This window comes from Amblyomma americanum, chromosome 4, assembly GCF_052857255.1.
Source record: "Amblyomma americanum isolate KBUSLIRL-KWMA chromosome 4, ASM5285725v1, whole genome shotgun sequence".
In the NCBI taxonomy this organism is placed as follows: Eukaryota; Metazoa; Arthropoda; class Arachnida; order Ixodida; family Ixodidae; genus Amblyomma; species Amblyomma americanum.
In genome coordinates, this window is record NC_135500.1 from 210,096,785 (window position 1) to 210,122,716 (window position 25,932).

At 48.2% G+C, this 25,932-nt stretch overlaps 2 protein-coding genes across 7 annotated transcripts in view; one reads left to right on the top strand and one right to left on the bottom strand.

The window, feature by feature from the left end:
* Positions 1-21,065, bottom strand: part of LOC144129233 (uncharacterized) — a 34,548-nt gene extending 13,483 nt beyond the window's left edge. Inside the window, exons 1-4 of one of the 6 annotated variants that reach the window (XM_077663236.1) lie at positions 20,888-21,065; positions 6,796-6,929; positions 3,813-3,961; positions 307-366 (exon numbers count right to left, since the gene is read on the bottom strand). In XM_077663236.1, the coding sequence (XP_077519362.1) occupies positions 307-366; positions 3,813-3,961; positions 6,796-6,929; positions 20,888-20,939 (395 nt within the window). In that variant the 5' untranslated portion in view covers positions 20,940-21,065. Of the gene's footprint in view, positions 1-306; positions 367-3,812; positions 3,962-6,795; positions 6,930-8,514; positions 9,077-20,887 lie in introns of those variants that run through there. The other 5 variants (XM_077663237.1, XM_077663235.1, XM_077663232.1 and 2 more) reach the window with 5 other exon arrangements.
* A 165-nt stretch (positions 21,066-21,230) lies between these two features.
* Positions 21,231-25,078, top strand: Sf3b6 (splicing factor 3b subunit 6). Its single transcript, XM_077663239.1, has 4 exons — positions 21,231-21,308; positions 21,492-21,610; positions 21,864-22,002; positions 24,920-25,078. The coding sequence occupies exons 1-4, from the start codon at positions 21,285-21,287 to the stop codon at positions 25,001-25,003; spliced, it is 366 nt and encodes a 121-aa protein (XP_077519365.1). The 5' UTR covers positions 21,231-21,284; the 3' UTR covers positions 25,004-25,078.
* The last annotated feature ends 854 nt before the right edge of the window (positions 25,079-25,932 follow it).

Consider the following 25,932-nt stretch of genomic DNA (forward strand, 5'->3'; position numbering starts at 1 on the left):
CCTCACGATCATTGTGAAAGCGCCCTCAATCCCTCTATGTGCATGCAAATGGCATCAGGTCAGCCCAGAGTAGCAAATATGCACAATTTTTGCTCCCGCTGTATCAGATGCAAACATTAGAAAATTCTGTCTCAGCTCCCCACTTCCTTAGCTGCAGCAAACTCCAGGCACGACATGGAACCATTGCACGGGTGCGCAAAAGTTTTCAAGAACATGACAAGTGCGTGACATGACACTACATGACGGAGGACGGGACTGGTGACCAACTGCATGGCCAATTTGCAACAGGTGGGTTGGGGAACTCACATGGGAGCGCTTGTGATAGCAGCATTCCATTCGACCAATTTCCCACTGACATCCTTAAACCTGAGTCAACAAAAGAGCCAGACAAAAAAAAAAAAAGTGTTTGTGTTTCCTCTCAAAATGAGTGTGCCTCATCACGACCACTGGGGGAGAAGCCAGAAGGTCACCAGAGTACACCCAAATTTGTTACAAACATTCAACTACACATGTTCTCTTGATGTTTGATGATGCTTCAGAATTTTTCTTTCTGGCAAATAAGAACTAGTAAAATACTGTCTGAAATGGGTGCTTGGCTACACTCATTAACCTGATGCTACCCTAAGAAAGAAAACTTGGCAGGACTGATGCAGTGCGTCACTTACGTTTGTGGCAACACAAACATAATATAATGATATGAAGACGTGAGCAAGCTAAGAAGCCTAGGCTTGCAACACACTAACCCTTACATGCACAGGTAAACATTAGCTATGTTAGTGCATAATGTGTATCACAACCCTTGTAACATAAGCCATTTTCACCATTTTCGATTCTTCACACAATGTTCCGGCTGAAAGAAAGCAGTTCCCCCAGCACCAAGTGGTCGACCATAAAAGGTTAACTGCATCCTTAGATATGTGACCTGTTGTATACCACTGAACAAGCTCGGGCTACTGCTGACCAGAAATGTATTCTTTTCATTCTTTTCGTAGTTTTAGCTAACATGTCGAGGAAGTTTCAAATTGACCTTTATATGTCTTGTTTATCAACATTATTGTCTGGCATATTCTTTCAAACAAGTTTTTCTTTACTTCTGGCAATAAGGAAACCTTGAGAACATTTAATTAATGTGAGTCTTCCGCGTACACTAAGCTTTTCAAGTGCACCTCATGCAAGCCACGCACCTTATTAATTCAGTGGACTTTATCATCAAAGCAGTCTAAGTGCACAAATTTTAAAAAGAACTAACACACAAACTTCAGTTACAGTAATACATAGCAAGATTTTACAACACAACTCTCCACAACTGCCCCACTAGTTCTTTTCTTCATTATCCCATGTTGCCATCCATATGTAGTGGGAGAGAGACATCACAGCCATTTTAAAACAGGGCTCTGAATTTTAACTATGGAAAAGTACCGTATAAACGCGTCTAAGGGCCGCACCCGTGTAAGGGCCGCACCCCGTATTCCCAAAGGAAATATTTGAAAAGAAAAAAAAATCCGTGTAAGGACCGCACCCAAACTTTCCAGGAAACACGCAAGAATAGCCTTCGAAATACATGCGCACAGGAGCTTCGAGGTGGCGCCCATGGATGTCGCCCGAGGCCGCGGGTCATCATCATCCTCTTTTCTTCTGCCGCGAGCTTCTGCTACTGTACTTCCGCTATCCGTATCGGCATCGGTATCGCCAGGTCTAACTTTGTTCTGTTCTGGCTGTCAAAGCGTGCGTTTTTCGGTGGTTGTGTTAGCGTGGTCGCTCGGCATAGTTGTTGCTCTCGTGCGCTGTCGTTCTTCACTTTTTCATGAACTGCCTCCGAGCATTGTCACTGTTGCACGATGGGCAAGCACCTCAACAACTACACAGCGGGCTTTAAACTGAAAGTAGTGGAGTTCGCTCTCGAACACGGCAAGCGTGCCACGGGCAGAAAATTTGACGTGGACGAGAAGTGTGTCCGACGGTGGTGCGGACAAAGGGATGCGTTGAAGAATACCAGCTCCAAAAAGCGTGCTTTCCGAGGCAAGCCATGCAAATTTCCTGAGCTAGAAGAAGAGCTGCTATGCTATTCAATGGAAGTGCGGAACAACGGCTACGCGTTGACAACGGACATGCTGCGCGTGAGGGCACAAGCCTTAGCGCGTGCTAAAAGCATAACGCACGAGGACTTCAAGGCTAGTGCCGGCTGGGTACGAAGATTTCTGAAGAGGAAGGGCCTATCATTTCGGCGAAGGACCACGCTGTGCCAGCGGCTGCCCCCCCGACTACACCGACAAGGTGCTCAGCTTTCAGAAGTATGTCATCGGTATGCGTCGTGAGCACAACTATATATTTTCGCAGATAGCGAACGCCGACCAGAACCCCGTGTGGTTCGACTGTCCCGAGAGCTGCACAGTTGAAATGAAAGGAAAGAAGAGTGTTTTCGTGCGGACAACCGGCGCGGAGCGCCAACGGTGTACCGTTATGCTGTGCGTCACCGCGGACGGGCGGAAGCTGCCCCCCTATGTCATCCTGAAAAGAAAAACGATCCTAAAGGCGTTTTCCCCAAGAGTATTGTAGTTCGCACCCAAGAAAAGGGCTGGATGGACGATGAGCTTGTGCTCGACTGGGTAAAAAGCATTTGGGAGAAGCGCCCAGGCGCCATGCTGGCCCGACGATCGCTCCTAGTCTTGGACAGCTTCCGCGGTCACTTGACAGGTAGGGTTAAGGAACGCCTGCGCGGTATCCGCACAGACATGGCCGTGATACCGGGCGGCCTCACCGGCATGCTTCAACCCCTGGATGTAAGCGTCAATCGGCCTTTTAAGGTTGAATTTCGAAGGCAGTATTCGGAATGGATGGCCAATAGCAATCACGACGAGAGGCCGACAGGGCGACTTAAGAGGGCACCGCTCGCGACTGTGCTTGGATGGATTTTGTCCGCGTGGAATTCCGTGTCGACCGGCATTGTAACCCGGAGTTTCAAAGTGACCGGAATTTCAAAAAGTTTAGACGGGACCGAAGACGACTTTCTGTGGGCTGAACATTTACCTGAACACAGCACCAGCTCGGAGTCTGAAGACTCCGTGAGTGATGCCTGAACGGTAAATAAATGCCGCGCATTCCAGATTGGTTTGCTTTCACTTGAAAAAAAAATTTTTTTTTCGAAAATCGCGTGTATGGGCTGCACCCCAAAATTTCCCCCCCGAATCTGGGGAAAAAAGTGCGGCCTTTACACGCGTTTATACGGTATCTGGTGCAGCACCGACTCAAAGAATGTAGCTGAAAGAAGTTGTGTGTGCGTGAAGAGACTGATTGTAAACAAACACTTTTTCAACAAAATTTTCAAAAAACATTTGTACTAAAGGTCATGAAAATTTTGGCAAAACTGCAACAACTTTTGGCCCAATGGGCTCAGAATATTCACTATGTCTTGCTGCACTTATGACAACAGATCATTTGCACATGTCAACATTTTCCTAGAAAATCTGCTGTTCAGTAGCCAAGATTCCCCCAAACAAGGCATTTTTCTTAAACGACAAAAACTATTCAAAATAGCAAAAAAAAACTGTACAAATCAATTAAAACCAAATTCACGACAAGGATCCCAACTTTATAGCAATGAAGGCTTCATTCCAGTGCAAGTGTGTTCCTTCACTTTTCTGCTCGGACAGGAGCACTTCAGCATTGCAGTGCAAAAGAGCATTTCATTGTCAAGACATTGGCATGACATTTGCCCACTGGGACTTTGGAAGTGTGCATAGCGGAAAGGAATGGGACAGGGACTGAGAACGCGCCAAGAGGAGGAAGGTAAAATGACAGAGGTCATCCCTTACGCCGCAGTGTCCTGGATGTTCTTGATGCCCTGCTCCATGTCATCCTTGAGCTCCTTCCAGACTGTGATGCCCAGCTGGCGCTTCAGCTCTTGGGACTTGGCCACTTTGGTGGCCAGCACGGTCCGCAGGGACTGGATCTCTTCCTCCACCTGTGCAGTGGACCACAGAGAGGTACAGTTGAATGTATGTGCAAGGTACAAGCAGTTATGGCTTACTGCAGTAACAGCAACCCACCATACTGCACCTATGTACACACACGGTCAAGGAACACAGAAGCCACCAAGACAAGGTGAACTTTCCTTTAACTGTAATGTATGCATCCAGGCATAGACAACAAAAAAACCCACTAGAATAGAACCAGAAGAAAAAACTGCTAGCATTGATGCCAGTGCCCTGTGGTCTCTCCTTCCCTTAGTGCTATTCACTCCTCCTAACATGTCAGTTTACCAACCAGCAGATCCTAACTATATTGTCCAGTATGCATCGAGGAGTTGAAACCTGCTATCTCCATTTGCATGCATAGCCACTCAGTGCCCATATCTCAACTCCAGGATGAGAGAAACCATTGTTTTACCACACCCACGACTAGGCGCTCTCAAAAATGGATCCTATTCAGCATTCACTAAGTTGGCTCTCTTACACTAGTGTACCCTAATCGCATCACTGGCTATCACTAAAATGAGAATAAAATGCAGAGCACAAATGCTATTGCTTGACAAATGCATGTGGTGTTGTCAGAAAGACCACACTGACATGTTCCACTTCATGAAACCCACATTAACTGCAGCTGGATATCCTGTTTTAAGAATGCGCTTAAAGGGCATTAGTCAGGCATGGAACAATGATGCAAAGGCAATGCAAGTCAATGTACTATAATGTTATCACTGCCTGCTGCACCTAGCATTGCCTTGTAATGTGCTTACTGTCAGGAGGTCCCACCCCGGCAGTTTTTACTTTGGGTCCTCTTACTGTAACACATACTGTTTAAGCAATGTCGTTTTATGTTTTATGAATAAACTTGAACTGGAACAATTCAGAAAAGTGTTCACCGCAGACAGCTGCTGTGGCCAACCCATTTCTGCCACAAGTTTCACCACATGACCCCAGCTGCAGAGGTTGTTGTACGTATTTTCTTAACAGGCTTTAGGTGACAAATACTGCCAGGAGCACTTGGTCTGCTGAGTGGCAGCTTTCACACCGCCTATTTCACATGGCCTATTTTCACATGCTGAAATGCAAAAAAAATTTACCAGGTGAAAAATGTCAGCGGTTAGCTTTGTGAAATAGACAAGCATAGCATTACTTTTACTGGGTAAACTTTGTCCAACTTTCACAGTGGCTGCCTGACGCTGCACAGCAAAACAGTGCCATTTGCAAATCACAGCAATGAAAATCAATGAAGCATACAAGGGCTCAATATTTAGCAGTCCTCATAAAATTTGCAGGAGAAAAACTGCTGTTGCATAACTTTGCAAAAGACCTTCCTCAATAAATGCAAAAATTTAGCATACCCTTACTACCACAACAAAGTAAAAAGTCAGAAAATTAAGAAGCATATCCCAAAATCTACACAGAAAAATGAGAGCATGGCTCATGGTTTATGGGGGTTTAGCGTCCCAAAGCGACTCAAGGCTATGAGGGACGTCGTAGTGAAGGGCAACGGAAATTTTAACCACCTGGGGTTAACATGCACTGACATCGCACAGTACATGGGCCTTTAGAATTTCACCACCATCGAAATTCGACTGCCGCGGCCGGGATCGAACCCGCGTCCTTCGGCTCAGCAGCCAAGCGCCGCAACTACTGAGCCACGACTGCAGCTAAAAAAAAAAAAAAGAATTGAGAACAAAGCTGGCAGATCATAAACCGCAACAATACATCAGTAATATCTTATTAAACGTGTTAAACTTGTCCCCAGTAATTTTACATCAGGTTGAATGAACTGAGATTAGCATATGCACTTGCTGTTGGCTTCATTTCCCACTGAGTCTTATTTACCTCCCTGTGTGACAGCTCATAAACAAGTGATGAATGACCCATGGCCTAACATGTCACTAGAGCTACAGGTCTTTCACTTCTGGGAGATTAATAACGACGTTAGTTTCAGCATTCAACTGAACACTGCTGCACATGTAAGATAAACACTGCAATCTGCTATTATCATGGTCTCCACGAAAACCTTGTGTATTCACAGTGAGGCAGGTCCTACTGTGTGCTCTTGCAAGCACACACTAAATAAATTCAGGTTTTCCACTGAATTTAGCCACCCATAAAGAGAGCACGGTCAGCCTGGCAACCATGCACATATTTTATGTTTGCAGCAGACCCTGCGACTGGCATACAAGGTTAACAAAAGAGCAATTTTAAGCCATATTTCCTCCGTCTATAAATAGGCCTCCATAATAGCAAGCTCTCTCCAGTAAAAGCAGGTAGAAAAAATTATGTTAGTGCCGCCTCTACTCACCACAGTGTGTTTGGATTGGTCTTGGGGGTCAGCGAACCAAAAGTAAAGCAAACACCCTGTCCTAAAAACAATGAATACTGTTTTTTTCTTTCTTTTTTTGTTAAACCACGCAAACAATCATGCGCAAACAATCATGCGTCACTATAATAGGCGCCTGCAACACATTCTGGCAGAGTTACAACCCAGGCCTCAAGAGCTCTATGCTTTTCTATAATTGTGCTACCATAATTTTTTGAAAAGCTTCTTTAAATTCTCTCAATGCCCTGAGTTGCAACAAATTGCAACACGGACATGGTTCAGTTTGCTTAAAATAAGCGTGGCTCAATGAAGAGCTCATAGAGGCCCGCAGATGCTGAAAATTTGATGAAAATGTGGCATTCCAATGTACCAGGTCAATATGTATCTCAGCTACTCTAAGTGCGTCCTCAATAGCTGGCTTCATTTAATTTTCCTCCAAGACCTCCCGCTCCAGAAAGACACTATAAACAGCTGCAACTCCTCTAGAGCCACAAATCTCACCTGTGCCAGCTCGTCCCTCCATGCAGCCTCCTGGCGAGCCTTCTCCTCGGGGTCCATTCCAGAAAGGTCGTGCACTCCGCTGTCCGGGGTGGCGTCACTCGCCTTCACGTCGGCACTCGCATCAAAGAAGTTCTCTGCAAAGGAAAAGAAAAAGCCAATATAAAATGAAGCAATCGGTGGCCCTGTTTTATACTGGGCAAAGACAAAATCGCCTGCTTTCTACTGCACGCGACAAACAAACTGCCTCATCATCCTGTCACTGACAGTAAGTTAAACATGAATTCCCCAAGGCGCCTGTGCCCTCCGAGCCAGTGGCCATTCACAAAAGGTCGCAGGAGTAGCAGTAGCAGCAGGCTGTACTTTCGTACCTACTGAATGATACGACAGGTGCTCGACAAATCTCGGAAGAAACTGACTCTGCAAACTTGGTTTAGATGCATCAAGCCATTTTTTTGAGGTGATGTGGACAAAATTGTGCTCACATTAGCTTGAGAGCCAACTGGGTGCAGCTAGACAAATTTCAATCCAGCTTTTGCAGTTAGTTCTGATGCAGAGTTAACAGAACACTTTAAATAAAGTAAACAGAACAAAACAAAGACCATCACACACAATCACGAGGAGATTCTCTGGAGCAGAGTAAAATTAAAAAGCTCAATGCGTTGTCATGAAGAGAAGCAAAAGACAGTGAACTTAGGAAAGAACACAAGGGCCAATTTGAGCGTGTAGCTCAAGAAAATAAAAGCATCTACTGCGGAGCCCAGTGCAACGCTACTGAGGCTGGGCAAACTGGGCACACATCCAAAATCAAGCGGAGGCAGACGACCGAGAAGGCAGTGAGGTGACAGGCACGTGTGCGAGATCTGTCATGCTGCGATGAACCAGATGTCTGCAGACACAATGGCAGCTTGTACCACAGCGTGCCAAGAAAACAAGAAGGCTTAATTTGACAAGGCAGAACTACGCAGCACGATGTAGTTGGCACCTTCATGTGCACTGCACTGCAGCTAGTAGGACGTGCAAATGCATGCATGACTGCGTTGTCTAAGCTACTTTTTAATGGAAGGCCAATTTTGAAGAGCTAAGAATAATGCTTGATAGCAGATATGGGGAAAAGCACATAGTAAAGGCAATAAGCAGTGCACAATTATAAAGTATGCAAAAAAGAAAATGAGTGGCTGGCGAATTAACCTTAAAAAAACTTCACCTGTAGTAATGCAAAATATACATGCTTGGTACACAGTGACTGCAAGCTCCAGCCTCAGTTGTGAAGTACAGGTGACGTGCTAAACAGTGCACACCATCAACAGCCCTGCTCTAGTTAATAAGGTGCAAAAAAAACCTCAATAAGCCAGACAAAAACAAAGGCGACCCAAGTGACCATGAGGCAGAAGCCGTGTGCCATGCCCACTCATTCATTCAGTCAAACAGCTGTTTGGGAAGTGCACCAGCTGGAAGCTCCCCCAAAAAAGATTGCGGTAGCACAGGCGCTCGAACAAATATGACAGCGCGGTACAGAAAACATCGAGGCACGATTCGGCGACCAAAGCAAGGGGCAAAAACGCGCAAGCGGCCGGGTAACGAACGAGCACGACCACCGAGCCGGATCACGAGGCGCGACAAGTCCCGCAGGTATCGCATCCGTCTTCGACACTTCGGAGCACACTGCCTCGGCACGCACCCGGCTGCAGCAGCAGCAGTTGCAATGCTCCCTCCCCTCACCGTGGTGCAACTCTTCGATCTCTTCGCCGGCGGCCAGCCTGAGAAGGCTGCGCCCTTCGTCGTCGAGCGTCGGGTCGGTGGCGCCCACCTGTCCCAGGTCCTGGCCCGAGTCGTAAGCGGGCGACTCCTCTTCGCCGGCCTTGCAGTCGGGCAGGTACGGGTCTTCCTCGTACGTCACGGCCCCGGCGCGGTCCATGCGAGCGCGCGCTCACCGGACGACGGGGCGGCGAGGACCAACCCGCTCCTCGGCAGCAGCGGCTACGCCAGTGCGTCCACTCGACGTGGCGGCGGCGACCGGGGCGCGCAACACGGAACGCGGTCACCGCGACGAGGAGGAAAGGCACGCCGACGGCATAGGAGAGCGAGCCGCGCCGCACACGACGTCGCCGCCTCGGCGTACGGCCGGGCAGCACCACGCTACACCACACCGGTCCAGCGGCCGCGCCACCCTTCCTCTCCACCGCCGGGTCCTTTCTTTCTTTCCCCATTGTTACGCTACCTGGCTGCTCTCGGCGGCACGGCCCTTCTTACCGGCGTGCTGCACGCCGAGTACGCCGTGTGTGACTCATGCGCGCGCCCTTGCTTTTCCCGCGCAGTTTTCCTTCAGTGTTTTTTTTTTTTTCGTTTCTCTCCTCAGCTTTACTCCTCGTCTTCGTCTTCGGGCCCTTCTCAGGGCGACAGCGGGGTACCGGCTGCCGCGTGGCTCGCTGTCTGCCTGCTCCGCTTTTCTGTCCATTTCTCGCCCGTTCGTGTTCCGCTGCTCGCCTTTTTGCCGTCTGGGACGAGGAGGAGCGGCCGCGGCCAATGCGGAGATGCAGCAGCAGACGACCACTGCGCCCCCCCCCCCCCCCCCCCCCCCCTCCTCTTCGGCTCATCCGTCCATCCCGCGCGGCGCACAGCCCGTCAGCCCGGCCGGGTCAGCGCGGGCCTTTGAACCGTCGCGTCAAACTTTTTCTTGTTCCTCTTTTTTTTTCCCCTTTACCCTCGCAACGCGGTCAGCCGCGAACTCCCAGTTCCTTGGGATCCGCGCGAAAAAAAAAAAAATCGAGCGACCTGGACGAGCATATGCAACAGACTCGGAGCGCGGCAGTCGATCGCCCGCAAAAAGAAAGCAGACCAGGGGTGACGCCTGCGCAGGTCTCAATCTCTGCGCACGCTAAACGCCGACCATGAACACCGAAACTATACTGCAGAAAGATGGCACTGTGCGAACATTCACTCGGAAAACACTTCTCGCGGTTTACGGATGCACATAGCTGTCGCCGCGGATTCGTTTTCGTTATTTTCCTCCTTTCGACACCACCGTTAACCTCCTTGACCCGTGTTTCGTAAAATGCAACTGACTACGAACGTTTCAACGGGTCACCTGCTATGCCGGTGGAATACGAATGACATTAAACGTATTTTCCTGCTGCAACGAGTCATGCCACACGCACTAAAATATCTTCCGATTTCTACCACCCGAATTCAGGAAATAAATAAATGGAACAAGAATAGGAAGCGCCTTGTATATAAGGCACCGTTTTAGTATTTACAGCGCTGCTTCCGCAAATGAGAGCTGTTTCCATGCGTTCCAAACGGTCCAAACAAAGCGCGCGAACCACTCGAAAGGCACGAGATAAAAAGAACCTCTTAGACAGGGCGCGATGATAACCGACAGCTGCGGCAAGCAGCTCTGTAAACAGCGGCAACAGCACGCGAGTACTACACAACTAATTAAACAAACTGATCATGGAACTTTATTAAAGCAAAGGTTCGGCTTGGTTTATGGGGGTTTAACGTCCCAAAGCGACTCTGACTATGAGGGACCCCGTAGTGAAGGGCTCAGAAAATTTCTACAACCCGGGCTTCTTTAACGTGCACTGACATCGCACAGCAGACGGGCCTCCAGAATTGCGCCTCCACAGAAACTCGACCATCGCGACCGGGATCGAACCCGCGTCTTTCGGGACAGCAGCCGAGCGCCGTAACCACTGTGCCACCGCGGCGGCCCCAGCAATTTGATTAATGAGGCACAATTCATGCATTGCGCTGACGCTGTGCATACCCATTCCATGCACTCCAGTTTCAAATTGACATGCGCGAATCGCAGATGTCGTGCCTCAAGTGAAAAAAAAAAAATGTTTCGGGTACTGCCGCTTCACTGGTGGCCACACTTCCAGCCACTTTCAGTAACAAAGAGCGGGTTACCAGTAATGTAAAGATTAACAGCGACCCCCCCCCCCCCTCCACACGCACGCACGCAAATTGACCACAACGGTTCATCACGCATTTAAAAGCAGTCTCCAAAGCCGGAAGTCGACTGAAGCCCTTATCGACGTCTTACATTGCCGCACAATTGCGTTTCCGGTCGCAATTGAAACCGAGACGCGTGATGCACATGTCGAAACTCAAGCGAACCGGACTGATACGTTCCGTCCGGCCCCTTGGAACTGCACTGCAGAGCCCAACTGAACCATGGCAACAGTTCCTAGCTGCTCGTACAACAGCCACGCGACAAAAGCTCGCGCTACACAACAAAGACAGCAGACAAGACCACGAAGCGTCGATATAGCAGCGCAATCGACAACTGGAGAAGCGGACAACGCGCACAACAGGTCGACCTTGAAAGCAATACCCGTTACCCAGAAAACGCGAGCAGGTCTGCCTCCCCCCCCCCCCCCCCCCGCTTCCCCGCGTTGACCTTGCACGGCACTGAAATCTTGGCAACAGGAACACTTATCAGGCAGAACTAGCGCCGTAAGACCCTCCCTCCAAATCCGAAAAAAAGAACAGGCACACGCGGTGCTGCCAGCGGAAGAATCAAGATCAACCATGGGAGAAAAGAAACGAATGCATAAAAAAAATGATGCCGCCACGGTCTGAAAGGCGTTGAAGTAACGAGCGTTAGCTGTTTTATTTATAAGTGACGTCACCAATCAATCACCAATTGGGTTGCTGTTGACTTCCTATTGCGGCCGCCATCTTGGATTTATCGTTGACGTCGACAATTGGCGGCCATCTTGGATACATCAGTGACGTCACCAATAAATCCCCAATTCGGTATACTAATGACGTCACCAATCAATCGTCAAATGGGCTGCTATATCGATTTACTATGGGGGCCGCCATCTTGAATTCCTCGGACTTGGAAAATTTGACGCCGAACGGAGGTGGTAGCAGACCCCAAGAAATCGAGAAACGTGATGAGTAAGAGCTAACGTTCTTAAAAAGCATTCGCTTCAAGTGCGGCGCAGACAAGTAGAGGTAGTACCTTGTGTACCTCGGCCCACAAAGAGTGGACATCGCAAGAATGTGCGAACCGGAGAGAAGCAACGCCGGATGATTGGCACAGTGGTTAGCACGCGTTGCCAACGTCTAGGTTAAAGCATAAGGACTGGAGTACACTAAATGCGAACGCCACCACACCATAGCAACAGAACGGCGAGCTCGGAAGTCCAGCCAAACATGGACACATAATCATGGCCGAGAAAGACCGTCCAAGCCTCCTCCACTTTTCAACACCTACACGAACACTCGTAACTCTATGGGTGGGAAAGCAAAAAATGTCTGGGGGGACACTTGAGCTCCGCCTTTAAAGGTATGACGTACTCTACAGCATTTCTCCTTGCCCACACAGACAATGTGTCCACTTTCACAGTCACTATGTGAAAGACTACGCATATAGAGTCCCGCTTTAACCAAGCCGTACGAATGTGCCCGCGTGGCGTAGCGGTAGCGTGTCTGACTCGCAGCCCAGGGGTCAGGGGCAGGACTCCTGTGTAGGCTACACAGGTGCAGTTACTACAGCCAGATACAACTTATAAGTCTGCAGTGAAGCTGCGCCCGCATTCAGGACCGCTGCACAGAATTTCGCCATGATAAAAAAAAAAGCAGTCCGTTAAAACTTTTCTCGCTTATCTAAACAAGAAGCTAATCACAGGAAAAACATAAGGTCGAGAATTTTGATACATGGCCACTAAAAAGCTGATTTCGTTTACTGTCGATTTGCTAGCGGAGTAATACAGGACGCCGCTGACAATGGCTCAGCGTTAATTGCTGTTTGTTTTTTTTTTTGAAGTATGATGTCCTACTATGGGGATACAGCGATGGGTGTGCTGAGTAGCAGCTTGAGAGGCGACGCTTGTAACACGAGCCGTCCGGAGGAAGACGGCGGCCGACAGTCCGTGCGCTTGGCGCGTTGCTCGCGGTTGCTCGTATACCGCTGAAGGTCCGCTAATGTGGCTGCGGCGCTTCTATGGAGCCTCTTGAAACATCCACCTTTTCGACCAATCCGAATTTTTTTCGTGACGCCGACGCCGGCTTTTTCTGCGACACGGGGCGCTTAGACTGTCGCGTAAAACTGTTCCTATACACACAGGAAGCGTCATGCTCAGGAGCTAATAAACAATTATCGGGCAGAGAGCGACAGAGCAAGGTGTCCCGCATAGATATGCATGTGACTTATCGCAGCGGCCAGAAGATCGCAAGTGCGCATCGACACTCCACAAGCAGTAACAATGCTGCCAGAAGCGTTCTCGCGCGCGGTTCGCCTATCTCCCCATACATGAACGGCGAAACAATGAGATGTGGAAATGGGCGGCCAAAAAGCAGGCAAAATAAGTCCGCCGTGGCCGGACCCAGTCAGCAGCCACAATGGCCCAACTCCGGCATGATGATGTTTGACACGACGCGACGACATTTAATTTAGCGGTAAGAATCCAAACGACGAAATAAATGAACTTACAGAGCATACTTCCCACTGATTTACTGTTTTTCATGTGGACAGTACTATATACACGAATACTATTCCTAGGAAAACAACAAAACACAAGAAACCACCAACCTAAATAAACTTGCGCCATAAAAACATTCAAATACTCCTACTTCTTGTAATAAGGGAGTAATTGCTCATTGTCATCCACCCAAGCGCAGCCGTACGGCTACAAAGGAAAACTATACAGCTTTCTCAGAAACTTCGCAGTTAAAGAAAAATTCGTCCTGGTCCGGGGTTCGAAGCCGGGACCACCGCTTTACCGGAGCAATCGCTCTACTAACTGAGCTAACCGGGACGGCAAGCTTATGGTTGGGCGAGAGCGAATTTATCCATAACTCGGAGTGCTTTATTGCTTTATCACTCGTATTACAAATTTACTCTACCTTGGGGGCTTTCCCTAAATATCTGAGCAACACTGGTACTTCTTATTCGATAACAAAGTGCAGGGCACGCAAACTCGTTCGCCCTTGCAAGGCGCCCCTCTAGCATCTTGCAATTTTGCTTGTTGAGCATTTTACACCAGCGCAAAGAGCGAAAAATCATCACAATCCGTTGCCTCGAGTCGAAAGGTGCGAGAGCGCCTGCCACTGCGCAGTTGGCTCTGCGCGACGCTAAAGCTTCCTCGTCGCAAGAAAAAAAAAATTAAAAGCAAGCAAACTCTGCTCTCCCCCTTTCCCATATTCCTCCCTCGCCTGCCACGTCTGTCCGCCGGGCTGCCCATTCTAATAATAGCTTACTAAACAGCCCAAAACCGTCAAAATTAGCCTCGGGAAGCATACGCGAATCGGTTTCACCCCAATCGCTACTCACGGGCCTGACTACACATATAAACAGTACTTCCCTTCCAGTTCAGAGCCTGAACAAAGCTGACAAATGTGGACACGAGCATAAAGAAAGGAAATTCAAAATACGGATCGCCGTTGCAGACACTTCACTTCGGAGAGCTAGCGCTAATTCACCATGCGTTTGAGTTCAAACAAGAAATAAACCGCGAGGCAGAAAAGTTGACGCACGAGCGCAGCTGTGCGACTGATAGTCTTTCAGGCTGCGAGCACAAGTCAAACAAAAAAAAAGAAGAAAATAATGAGTTACTCAGTTGACGTTCCGATCCAGTGTGTCACGCCGTAACGACCCGGCGCAGTGAAAGAGTAAACCATACCCGGACCTACTACACGGGCCGGCAGGACAATGGAAAAACAGAGCGGCAAAGACAAAGCACGATGGCGATTGCCGAAAAAGTAAAGACAGACATGTTCGTAAGCGATAGAAGAGTTACACAATCCTTACGGTGAGCCTTTCCCGCACAGCCCTAACCGGCAAAATTGCAGTGCGGTGTAGCTATAGGGAGGAACTTCTGCACAGTGCTTTCGTGCGTGACCTACCGACTTGCGCGGCCCGCTCACGTGTACATTTCACTTGCCCGCTCTCAGAACAGGGAAATAGCTGCGCAGAAGCTGAGCGTCAAGGCTGCGCGTTTCAGCCTATGTGGGGGAGCGAACTTTGGTACTGCGAAACTTTTCCTTGCCATTCGGTCGAGACGTTGCAAGGTGCGATTGGCTTTTTTACTTTTGCGTTTGTAGGCAACAGCAGCGGTCAGTATACCGGAGCCAAGTTTCGACGCTAACTATGCAGTGCTTCAGGTAGCTTGTCCCATCGCATGCTGTGAGCGTCAGAGGTAATACAGCGCACGTAATGCTGACGAAACGCCGCGCTAGGAGAAATAAAGCCTTCGATCAAAGGGCATTTAAGCTACCGGCACCGAGCTCCCCTGGACCGCACTCTTGCACCTGTTATCGACTGCAAATGTCTGGAACATTTCCCGTGGAAGCATTCCATATCAATGGACACTGCACGCAACTGGGCGTTGCGCACTGTTTCTAACGGTAACGGTATGACTCATGGTCACACAGCGCTTCTAAAGTGAAGGAAGGTCCTGCTGTTTACGTCTGTCATACAGCAGGCTCAGACCTTCGGCAATTTTCCCGAACTTCTCAAGTCCATTCAAAGCAGTGACTTGTCTCGCGGAAGGCAAAGATGCGGCGGCGGATTGCGTCATCACTAGGACGTTGGTTACGCATGCCAGACACGCCGCCAGTTCCGACCAACAAACGATGCCGAGCACAGAGGTCATCACTTGGCACGTGACGTCACGGGCTCCATGATAGAGTACCGGGCGCTGCTTCTGCAGTGCGGGTCAAAGCAGGCGGCTCCAAGCGGATTAGAAAACCATGCAGGTTTTCGCCGCGCTGCATGGTTTCCAACATGGCGACCACTATGACGTCGCTGCATGCCATCTATGAGAAGCCCAGTTCTACTTGCGGCTTCCGTCATTTAACCAGGCCATTGAAGGCTGTCCCGCTTCGGACGTACTACGCCCGAAGTCTGAAAAACCGCGAAAAGCACTCGACGGCAAGTAGCTGGCAGGTCCGAAACAAACCCTAAATGTCGTGGAGGACCCGAGGTAGCTGACCCCGGGTTAGGTTCTCCTGTCTCCGGCGGTCGGAGCCAGTTGCGTTTGCGGATGGCCGGGCATCCCGTGAGCGGGGCCGCACCATTGGGCAATCTTGACGCCCTCCCTGTCCTGGCCAGGCAAGCCAGTAATGGAGTCGATATATATGAAGGATCGGAGCAAAAAACTCGCTGTCCCCATTCCCATAACCCATTTCACCCATCCTCTCCGCTACGTCCCAGGGGATATTAGGGGAGTCTCCCCGGGCCCGCTCCCCAAGCTGTGGGTCGCTATGTAGCTCCCCCCCCCCCCTTCCATTATTTTTTTTTTCATTTTTCCCACCTACGGGTGAGGATCTTCAAATTGGATTAAGCCTGTTATACGCAAGTGGTGCAGGAAGGGGCTTATTATTTTTCATTATACGCAAGCCCACATTCGCGCACCGTTCTACAGTTATGAGTGGTGGAAGGGGGGCTTCCTGGCAGTGTCCCTGCTAACCTTTTTCCTTGTGCATGTTTGTTCCCACAGTAGTGGGCGAGGACACTGTGCTCGCTCCCTTCTCCCATACGCACGCAATAAGCTCCAAAAGATATGCCACGGTACATGCAATCTTAACGATCGAATCAGTCGAATATTCGCGAGGAGTATTTGGAATTTCAGACGGCCTGTCTGGACTAGAGCCCCTAGCCCACAATACAGAAACGCTTGTTTAAACAAGGACTTCGCAGGGCGGCACTCCAAACAGCCAACACTGACGTAAACAACATCTGTGATAATCCATGGCACCACACTGAGGCTGAACTACGTTATTCGACTCATGGAGCAGTGTTATCTTTACTTTCCATCACAAGTTCTCAGGTTCCTACAACTGAAGGGGCAAAAAAATACCAAGCTGAACGGACTTGTCACGGCCACGAGCTCAGCACATTTCGAACGCCAATCACTCTGAAAATAACTCTTTTTTCTGCCTCGGTAAGGTACTGCCCTCCGCTTGTCATATGCAGCTTTGGTTTATGGGGATTTAACGTCCCAACGCGACTCAGGCTATGAGGGACGCCGTGGTGAAGGGCTCCGGATAATTCCGACCACCTGGGGTTCTTTAACGTGCACTGACATCGCACAGTACACGGGACTCTAGAATTTCCCCTCCATCGAAATTCGACCGCCGCGGCCGGGATCGAACCCGCGTCTTTCGGGCCAGCAACCGATCGCCATAACCACTCAGCCACCGCGGCGGCTGTTATATGCAGCCCCTCGTATATACAGCAGCATTTATCGACGTTCAGTCCTGCTTTCCCCTTCCCCTTTTATTTAACGTGATAGCATTAAGGGCCACGTGTCACGGAAAAGCCAGCGTAGTTAAAGTGTACTAGAAGAGGTACACTTTAGCGTAGTCGTCGTTGGAGTGAGCGAGAAATCTCCAGAGAAGCAAACCAGGTGGCACTGGGCCACATGGGTCTCGTGACCTTGCGATTACCCACCGGATTGTAAGGAAACCGCCCACCGCGGCAGGTGGCAGTTAAATTAACGACTGGACGCAGGAGGTTGCTCGGGAAGAGAAACCTGGGTCTCACAAGCCCCACCGGTGGCAGCACCTGCCATCGCAGGGCAGAGGCGCACCGCTTAACCACTGCGTCAGGACTCCCAGGTTGAGGACTTCCTGGGATCGCATAGTCCTCGGTGAAAAAAAAAAATGAAAACTGGTTTTGAGGAAAGGCAATAATAAGAATAAGAATAATAATAATTGGTTTTTGGTGGAATGGAAATGGCGCAGTATCTGTCTCATATATCGTTGGACACCTGAACCGCGCCGTAAGGGAAGGGATAAAGGAGGGAGTGAAAGAAGAGAGGAACGAATAGGTCCGTAGTGGAGGGCTCCGGAATAATTTCGACCACCTGGGGATCTTTAACGTGCACTGACATCGCACAGCACACGGGCGCCTTAGCGTTTTTCCTCCATAAAAACGCAGCCGCCGCGGTCGGGTTCGAACCCGGAAACTCCGGATCAGTAGCCGAGCGCCCTAACCACTGAGCCACCGCGGCGGGGCAGTGATGCTGTAACTGTCTCACGTATCTCGGTGGACACCCGAACCGCGCCGTAAGAGAAGGGATAAATGAGGAGGTGAAAGAAGAAAGAGGTAAAAAATGAAAATTGGTGTTTGGGGAAATGAAATGGCGCAGTATCTGTCTCACATATCGGCGGACACCTGAACGGCGCCGTAAGGGAAGGGATAAAGGAGGGAGTGAAAGAAGAAAGAGGTGCCGTAGCGGAGGGCTCCGGAATAACTTCGACCACCTCGGGGATCTTTAACGTGCACTGACATCGCACAGCAACACGGGCGTCTTTTGCGTTTCGTCTCCAACGAAACGCGGCCGCCGCGGTCGGGTTCGAACCCGGGTGCTCCGGATCAGCAGACGAGCGCCCTAACCACTAAGCCACCGCGGACGGGTGTCGGTGCCGAGAGATAAAATGGCCGAGCAGCCGGCGACGGCAAATGGACTGCGGATCGGCACACCCATTAGCGCCTCACGGCGCGTCCATGACCGCAAGTCTCTTCCCCGCCGCCTACATCGTGGTCGCCGCGGCAGCACTCGGGGGATCACGTTGGCTGCCATCCAATCGCCCCGTCCGAGTGGGGAAAGCTGCGCGCCGGGCTTTACAGCAGTTCCTCGAAGCACCGACAACCCCGAATCGAAAATAGGAGCCCGTCAGCGCGGTGGTTCCCCCCTCGGACCGAGGGCTGTAATCAAAACAACCCAAATGGAAACCGATATGCTTTTTAATTGCTTTGCTCTTGTTTTGCGCCGGTTATGGATGTGTATACATACATTCTTTTCAAAATAAAACTAAAGTTGGTAGTGTAAGTCCTATTCGCAGTCCTTGTCATCTGTTTGGACAAATCATAGATAACCATAAAAACCCAAACATGACCGGTCTGCCACAGGAGGATACTTGTGGGTTAGGTGAACACATTATCTGGCTGTTTCCAACATTGTATGCGGCCTGTCGTACTACAATTATGCAATTTCCCCTTGCCATGTTTATTGACCATGTACACTACCCATGAGGCCAGTGGTCATAGAGCATGAAATGCCAAAAATGTGAAAGTATTCCTAAGCATCCCACAGAATTAGCGACTTTGTTGAATGACATGTAACACACAACTACAAGGACTTTCATGTAAAAGCAGTAAGAGCTTGTGCAATAGTGCTACAAACTATACATTGCACCTAGCAACAAAAAAAATGGTTGTTCCAAATGAGAAAATACACACCAATGCAACGATATTGAAATTTAATTGCCAAGAATACTTTTTATGCCGAACTGAAAATTATTGTTCTTCGCTTTAGTAAAGTAAGAAGAAATCCTGACTCTTGAGTCAGCATTTTCCCCTCTCGCACAGAACTGGTTCTGTAATTGCTCGAAGTTTAAAATATGCCATTATTGTGTCTCTTCGCAACGTAAAAAATATTAGCCTTTCTTCTGGGGACTGATGAAAGAGAAGCACAAATTAAAACAAAAGTGCAAATGTGGCATATGAGCTGCTGCCAGAAGGAAATGGCAACTAATTACACCACTTTTCGTATGTTTTGCCAAGGTGTCACTTTCAGCCTGCAACAATATCATTTATAGCTGCACAGTTATCAGATGTACCCAATGTTAGGGCGTTAAAATCGAAGAGCAATCTTTGCACCTTTAAATTAGCCTACACTTTGGATTTGCTGGCACATTCTAGATTGACATTTACTATTCTGCAACTCCCTACTACTCCACTGTGCCAGCCTTATATTATCAAAGATTACTCATTAATTTAGTGTTCAACAGGTTGCACACAATGCTCTTTGCAGCTTGCTCACTTAAAAATGTCAATTCGGCTGTGAATATCCTTTCTTGAAACCTTTCCTATGCGATCAAAGTCATACGAAAAAAAAAACTTCCTAGTGCCTTCAGAACCGGTAAGCAGTAGATGATACCACGCCAGACAGGTGCTCTGGCTATCTTCACTATCGGTCAATGAGCTAGGGCATAAGAGTGATTGCAAAGACAAAGGCAAGCTCGCCATATGCTAGGGCAGCATTCCTGCAGTACTACACACCAGCTCTCGATTTCCATCAAGCAGCTGATAATTAAATAAGGGATGAAATTAATCCACGAGCCATCAATTTTCACGTCCGTCCCTTCACACTTGATTCAGCACCAGCACGGATATAAGCCACATCATTCCCCAGGACGCTTCGCAACTGCTAGTACACTTCGGATTCGCGTTGGGAGCTCTCATCGGCCGCTCCCATTTCGTGTAGCCGACACCGACCGACCCACCCACCCACACGTTGCGGGCAGCCGGGCGAAACAGGCAAATGCGGAAGAGCGAAAAAAACTGCACTGGATACGCCGCAAACCGATCACATATAGACTAGGCTTGCGACTGGGTTACCTCACGGAAACAGGTTCCTTTTGTCTGCGAGTGTGGGACTGGAAGCGAACGACCGAGTCGCGAGCAGCAGCCGCTCGTTGCACAATGCCTCAGTAGCTGTTCGCTCAGAGAGGTCATGTTCCCAGCTCGCGGCGCACATGCTATTATCGTTAGAGCCAACTTAAGCGCAACAATCACACCCAACTTGACGCAGTCGCAACTGGCAAGATGCGAATACACCAGTGGCAAATATTCAATCAACTGTCCCTTGGCGCTCGCAAGGGGCACGAGAAAAAGATCAAAGCCTCGATAACAGCAATGCTAATGCGGTAATTACAGGGCGGATGCGTGAACATGTGTACGGCTGCGCGGGGAAATACATCACAGAAGGAGAAACAGCACTTCGCAACACGTGCGACAGCGCCGAGACGTTTGAAGCAATGCAGCGAGACACGGCTGCCTAACTGCGGAATTTATCGATTTTGGTACGCCTCCTCAGCACCGACGTGGATTTCGCTTTTCCTCGGATGCGGGTTGCGTCAAACGTCGTGACAAGATGCTCTTACACTTGGCTCACAACAATGTGGTGACTCACATTGGCATGTAGCTTCATGACGATACGAACGAAACACAACAGCTGCTAAGCTTTCTCGGCGTGGGTAATGCCAACATGCCAACTCAACCGGTGAAGCAGCCGATGCCTAAGCCTACAAGACGACGCTCTCTGAAACAAAGCAGAGAAGCTGCTCTTACCGCCGCTCGACATCGTGAAAGCCTTCCGTTCTTCCCTTGGAGTAGTGGACATGGATGCCAACACGGCTGTCAGGCACTAAGAACGCGATTCTTCTGCGGATTTGTTTACGCCGACGCAAAGTCGCTGTCGCTAACAACACCCTCGCAAAGCGTTCTCGGACTGGCCGCCAGACCGGCTTGCCTTGACTTTGCAGCAGCCACACAAAAAAAGAAAGATTGTTTTGAAGCTAGAGTGACTATTATGAAAATCATTTAGACTATATATTTTTTTAATTTTTAAAAATTATTTTGAGTATTTTGAATATTTTGAGGCTTCGTCTAGTCGGCGTTATGTTTCGCTTGTTTTAAGCCGAGTCTAGCCAAGCCGAGTTGTAGCGAATCGCAACAAAACGCAATCATGGCGATGCAAAGGAAGACAAGCGTAAGTTTTGTATTAATTTGTCCTGCTCGTAATGTTTGTGGCTTCTTTACCGTGCTGTATAGAAGCTAGCACGACTAGCAAGCATAGATGCTTCACCGCACGCATTTTTTTTGTTCCTTGCGTCCTCTACGCAGCGGCCGACTGTGCATGACGTTTTTCAGCTGATTCTTACTTTCTCTGTAGGTTCGGCTGCCGCCAGAAGTAAACAGGATATTGTACGTGAGAAATCTGCCGTACAAAATATCCGGCGAGGAAATGTACGACATCTTCGGCAAGTACGGAGCCATCAGACAGATCAGAGTGTAAGTGCGATGAGTTTTCGTATATTGCGGACAGCTTTACCAACGCTGTCTGGTCGTCACGACATAAGGCTGTACGTGTCAGTGGAGTGCCCGTTTGTGTGTTAACTGACGGCGCATGTCATTGAGGGCGACCCCTGTACTTAGCTTATTTTATTGCTTTTGATGTTACCTTGAAACGTCGTGCTTCTATAAGATCAGTGTATGTTCTGCTGGTACAAGCTCTTGCTGCTTGTCTTTCTTTTTTTTCGTGCAGTGGAAACACACCCGAGACTCGTGGCACGGCTTTTGTTGTCTACGAAGACATCTTCGATGCCAAAAATGCCTGCGATCACCTTTCCGGCTTCAACGTCTGCAATCGGTACCTTGTTGTACTGTACTACCAGCCTACTAAGGTATGTATGGGCGCTGTTCATTGCTTCACAATGTCACAATGTATTCAGTAGTCTTCTGTGTATTCAGTAGTCTTGTATGTCCTCAACTTAATTTACAGTGTCTTCGACTGGTCATCTTTGATCCTGTGATTTGGAGAGCGCAGATTCGCTGCTAAAAGTGGCACCGGCAATCCGAATATGCGAACTCTCAATGGAGCATTTATGCAACGCGAACAAAACAGCGTGAAAGCCCTTTGATTTGCACCAATTGGTCGCAGTGTTCGGCGGATTTAATTTATTTCTTTCCCCGCGTGTATTGTAAATTCACGACAGTAAAGAGCAACTACAAATGTATAGCCGAAATAATCTCCCACTAAGCCTTTTCCATACTTGTAAATGCTGATGGTGCAGTCATCAGCATTAGCACTGCTGTTGCTGCTGCACACCTTAAAGAAACATTTCCACACATCTACAGTGACACTGGTGAACTAAACCAGCTTTTAACTTCTGCAAAAATAACTTCACAGCACTGTCACATAGCCTCATGTCACTATGAGCTTGTGTCGTCCTGCATTACCGGCATACTGGCACAGCAGCAAGATAATAGAAAGTACTCAAGTGACTCTCAGCACCTGGCTGCTCTAGCATCTAGAGGTGGCAGGCGGGCCACATGGTTTTTCGCTCGCGACGACACCGACGGCGCCGTATTCTCTACAGAACACGACCTTTAAAGGGGCTCTAATAAAGTTGCGGTATGCCTGGGATGTTAAAGCATGCTGCTTCAAGAATGTTGTCCAGGAAGAATTTTTAATGCGCTTTGTAGAAACAGTTATCTGTAGTCAAAATTTGAATTTCAGCGTCTTTGTGCCTTTCCCTCTCCTCTCGTCACTTTTTGCACATTGGAAGGTCGGCGCTCCTCCGCCGGCCCCACCTCCGGGGGAGAGCTTCCTGACCCGCCAGAGCTACGTGGCTTATTGGCCGCGGCCTTGGTAGCTGCCTGACGTCTGAAAGAATCTAACCAATAGCTATCTCTCAACATGTATACATAGATGCAAGCGACGGAGGAGGGTGCGAACATGAAAATGTCGCCGGGAAGGGCTAGCTAACTTTCGCGCGTGATTGTGGGTTCTCTGCTGCTTGTAGGAGGGTAATATTTGGCTCAGGTGTTCATGACATCCCAATGCAGTGATTGAGCAAGTTGATGTCCTCTCCTTGGAAGGTGTTCCAGAGCCCCTTAAATGCTGTCGCCTTAAAATTAATGCAGTGCAGAAGTTAGCGGTGTGGTGAGACAGTGGGACTGTTGAATTAGCTTTGTCATTTGTTTTGAGGCTTGTCCCACTACCTTGCACGCCACTACAGACCGGTAGGCTTTACCTCTTTTGCCATCTGCTAGCAAAGCACTGTTTTTTCATTATCATCACCGAGTTAGGGCAGTAACTTAGTTGAGTAGGTTTTTCCACTTCGCATAAGGGCACTGATGCAAAACCTTGCATAAGCGTCACAAAAAAGCGTCATGTTCTGGCAACTGCACTGGTTTAGCAGCAACTTTATCGTTGCCATAACACAAAGATAACATGATACCTTGCTCTCTCACTCAACGCATCGTAACAGCCCAACGATAACACGACAACCCAGTTTTTAACGCAAACTTCCACTTGCATTTTTGTTTGAAGGCTGCACCATTTAACTTTGTTTAATTTTTTATTATTAATAGGAAAAGCACAGGTCTTATTGCAACTATTTTTGCTCTAATTACTAAGTAAAACATCTCCTATTTGTGACAAAAAGGCCAAGATAAACTCTTAAGCATTATCATCATTATCTTTTAAAAAAGTCAGTAACTCACCTGTAGAAAACTATATTTGACGAAAAATAAACGCCAAGAAATGTTTGCCCAATTAAAAAAAAAAAAAAAAATAAAACTTCAATCATCGCTACTTATGACAGCTCTTAGATCATACCACTTGGGAAACTGTGCTTCAAAAAATGACTACTAATCCCGGAGGCCAGTTTGCGGGGGCTTAAAGAGGCTCTGCCATCTGGAAGTGACCAATAAAAGCTGTCGCTATTTGTCACCATTATCTTCTAAAGAGCTTCTTTTTTCTTGTTTTACCTCTTTATGGACTTTTGTTCCTGCATCTGTTGCACTGATTTTTTTTCCAGGTAGTTGTGACTTGAATAACTATCTCGGATAATGTCGCAGTTTAAGACCTTTACACATTTTATGTTATTGACTGTGGGGGTCGACACAGTCTGTAAGCTCCGGAATTTTGGTGAAATCATACCTCCGTTTTTTAATGCATAAAGCCTATGGGAAGTTTCACGACTGTTCAGATCAAAAAGCTCTGCTACTTATAGCCCGCAGTGGTATTTTGTCGCACAGAACTAAGCGAGCGGTGCAGAACTTGTATTTTGTAAATAGTGTACATAGCTCTTCCCTGTCCCCTCTTGTTACACACTCCCTATCCCTTTTATTTCCGCCTGCCGCAGCTCTGGCGCTTACGACATTGGATTGCAATTGCTGTGGCCAGCAACACCTTTTCTTTACATTTTTGTATTTTAATAAACCACTGCTACTACACAAAGCCCATTAGCTGAAGGAAATTTGAGTTATTGTTTTAGTCTTGTTATTAAAGCGAAATGGAACAAATGCAAAATGGCTTAATGTGCTGTTTATTCATTGTGAAGCAGCAGCACAGTGAATGTTCTTTAGTGGGTAGTTCTCACTCTGTAGCGCATCACTATGATTTCGACATATAGCTTTATTTGCATATATCTATGTCAGCTGCTACAGTGGAAAATGTATGGAGGTGGTCCAGCATAGCTTGGTGTGAAACACGCTATGTGGAACGCTCATTGGTAAAACTTTGTGCCTGTTTTGTCCATTGCATCATTCAGTCACCCTGGTACTAATTTTTCCTTTTTGCTTTTGTCACAGGCCTTCAAGCGAGTGGACCAAGAGAAGAAGAAGGAAGAAATTGAGAGAGTCAAGAAAAAGTATGGTGTGTCATCTGATGACTGAAGTGCGCAAGTTTCAACAGTTGTCCCACGTGTCATTGTGCATTTCAATAAATGAGCCCCTCATTCCATGCCATCAGCTGGTTGCTGTTCCATTTTGTCGCTTCTAGAAATATGGTGCATTGTAACTTCTCTTGAAAGAGAGCCTGTGATATTGAAATATCAGGATAACCGGAAAGTTTTTGTAGAAGTTTGAAATTTCTGGACGATGCTGCACACTAGAAATCCATTAGGTGTCACAGTGACTGGCAGCCTGTTTATTTACTTATTTTGCCTTCAACAGAAAGGTTGATAAAACAGTAAGAAATAAGTTAGACTTTAGCATTCAGATTTACAATTTTTAGGTTTTGGTTTACACGGGTTTAACATCCCAAAGTGACTCGGGTTATGAGGGACACGGTAATGAAGGGCTCTGGAAATTTCGACCACCTGGGGTTCTTTAACGTGCACTGGCGTCGCACAGTACGCAGGCCTCTAGAATTTCGCCTCCATCGAAATTCGACTGCCGCGGCCAGGACTGAACCTGTGTCTTTCGGGTCAGCAGCCGAGCGCCATTACCACTGAGCCACCGCGGCGGCTAGATTTACAATTTTAGCTGGAGTAAAACAAAAGCCTTGGATTTTTGACAGTGGCAGCAGTCAGTCCAGTAAGATAGTTCTGTTCCTGAGAAATACAAGATGTGAGTGGTAACAGGTCGGCTTAGGAGGTTTAAAATTTATGTGAATGATCAGTTCTGAATGAACATGATAATGGGGCTATTAGTTCAGTGTGCAACTGGGTTTGTGATGAATGGTTTTGTGAAGTAACAAAGACTAAAACATTACGAGGTACAAGAGGAGATAGATGCAGGGTATTTTTTGCTGTAGCTGTGCTTGCAGTATGACTGCATGTGTGGAAAATAAGAGGTGTCATTGTGCATTTACTAAGGTAATC

Bases quoted from the DNA above. Each gene is read 5' to 3' on its own strand.
- Sf3b6 (XM_077663239.1), top strand. From the start codon at position 21,285: ATGGCGATGCAAAGGAAGACAAGC. The intron at 21,611-21,863 runs GTAAGTGCGATG...TTTTTCGTGCAG, and splicing joins GCCATCAGACAGATCAGAGT to TGGAAACACACCCGAGACTC. The intron at 22,003-24,919 runs GTATGTATGGGC...CTTTTGTCACAG, and splicing joins TGTACTACCAGCCTACTAAG to GCCTTCAAGCGAGTGGACCA.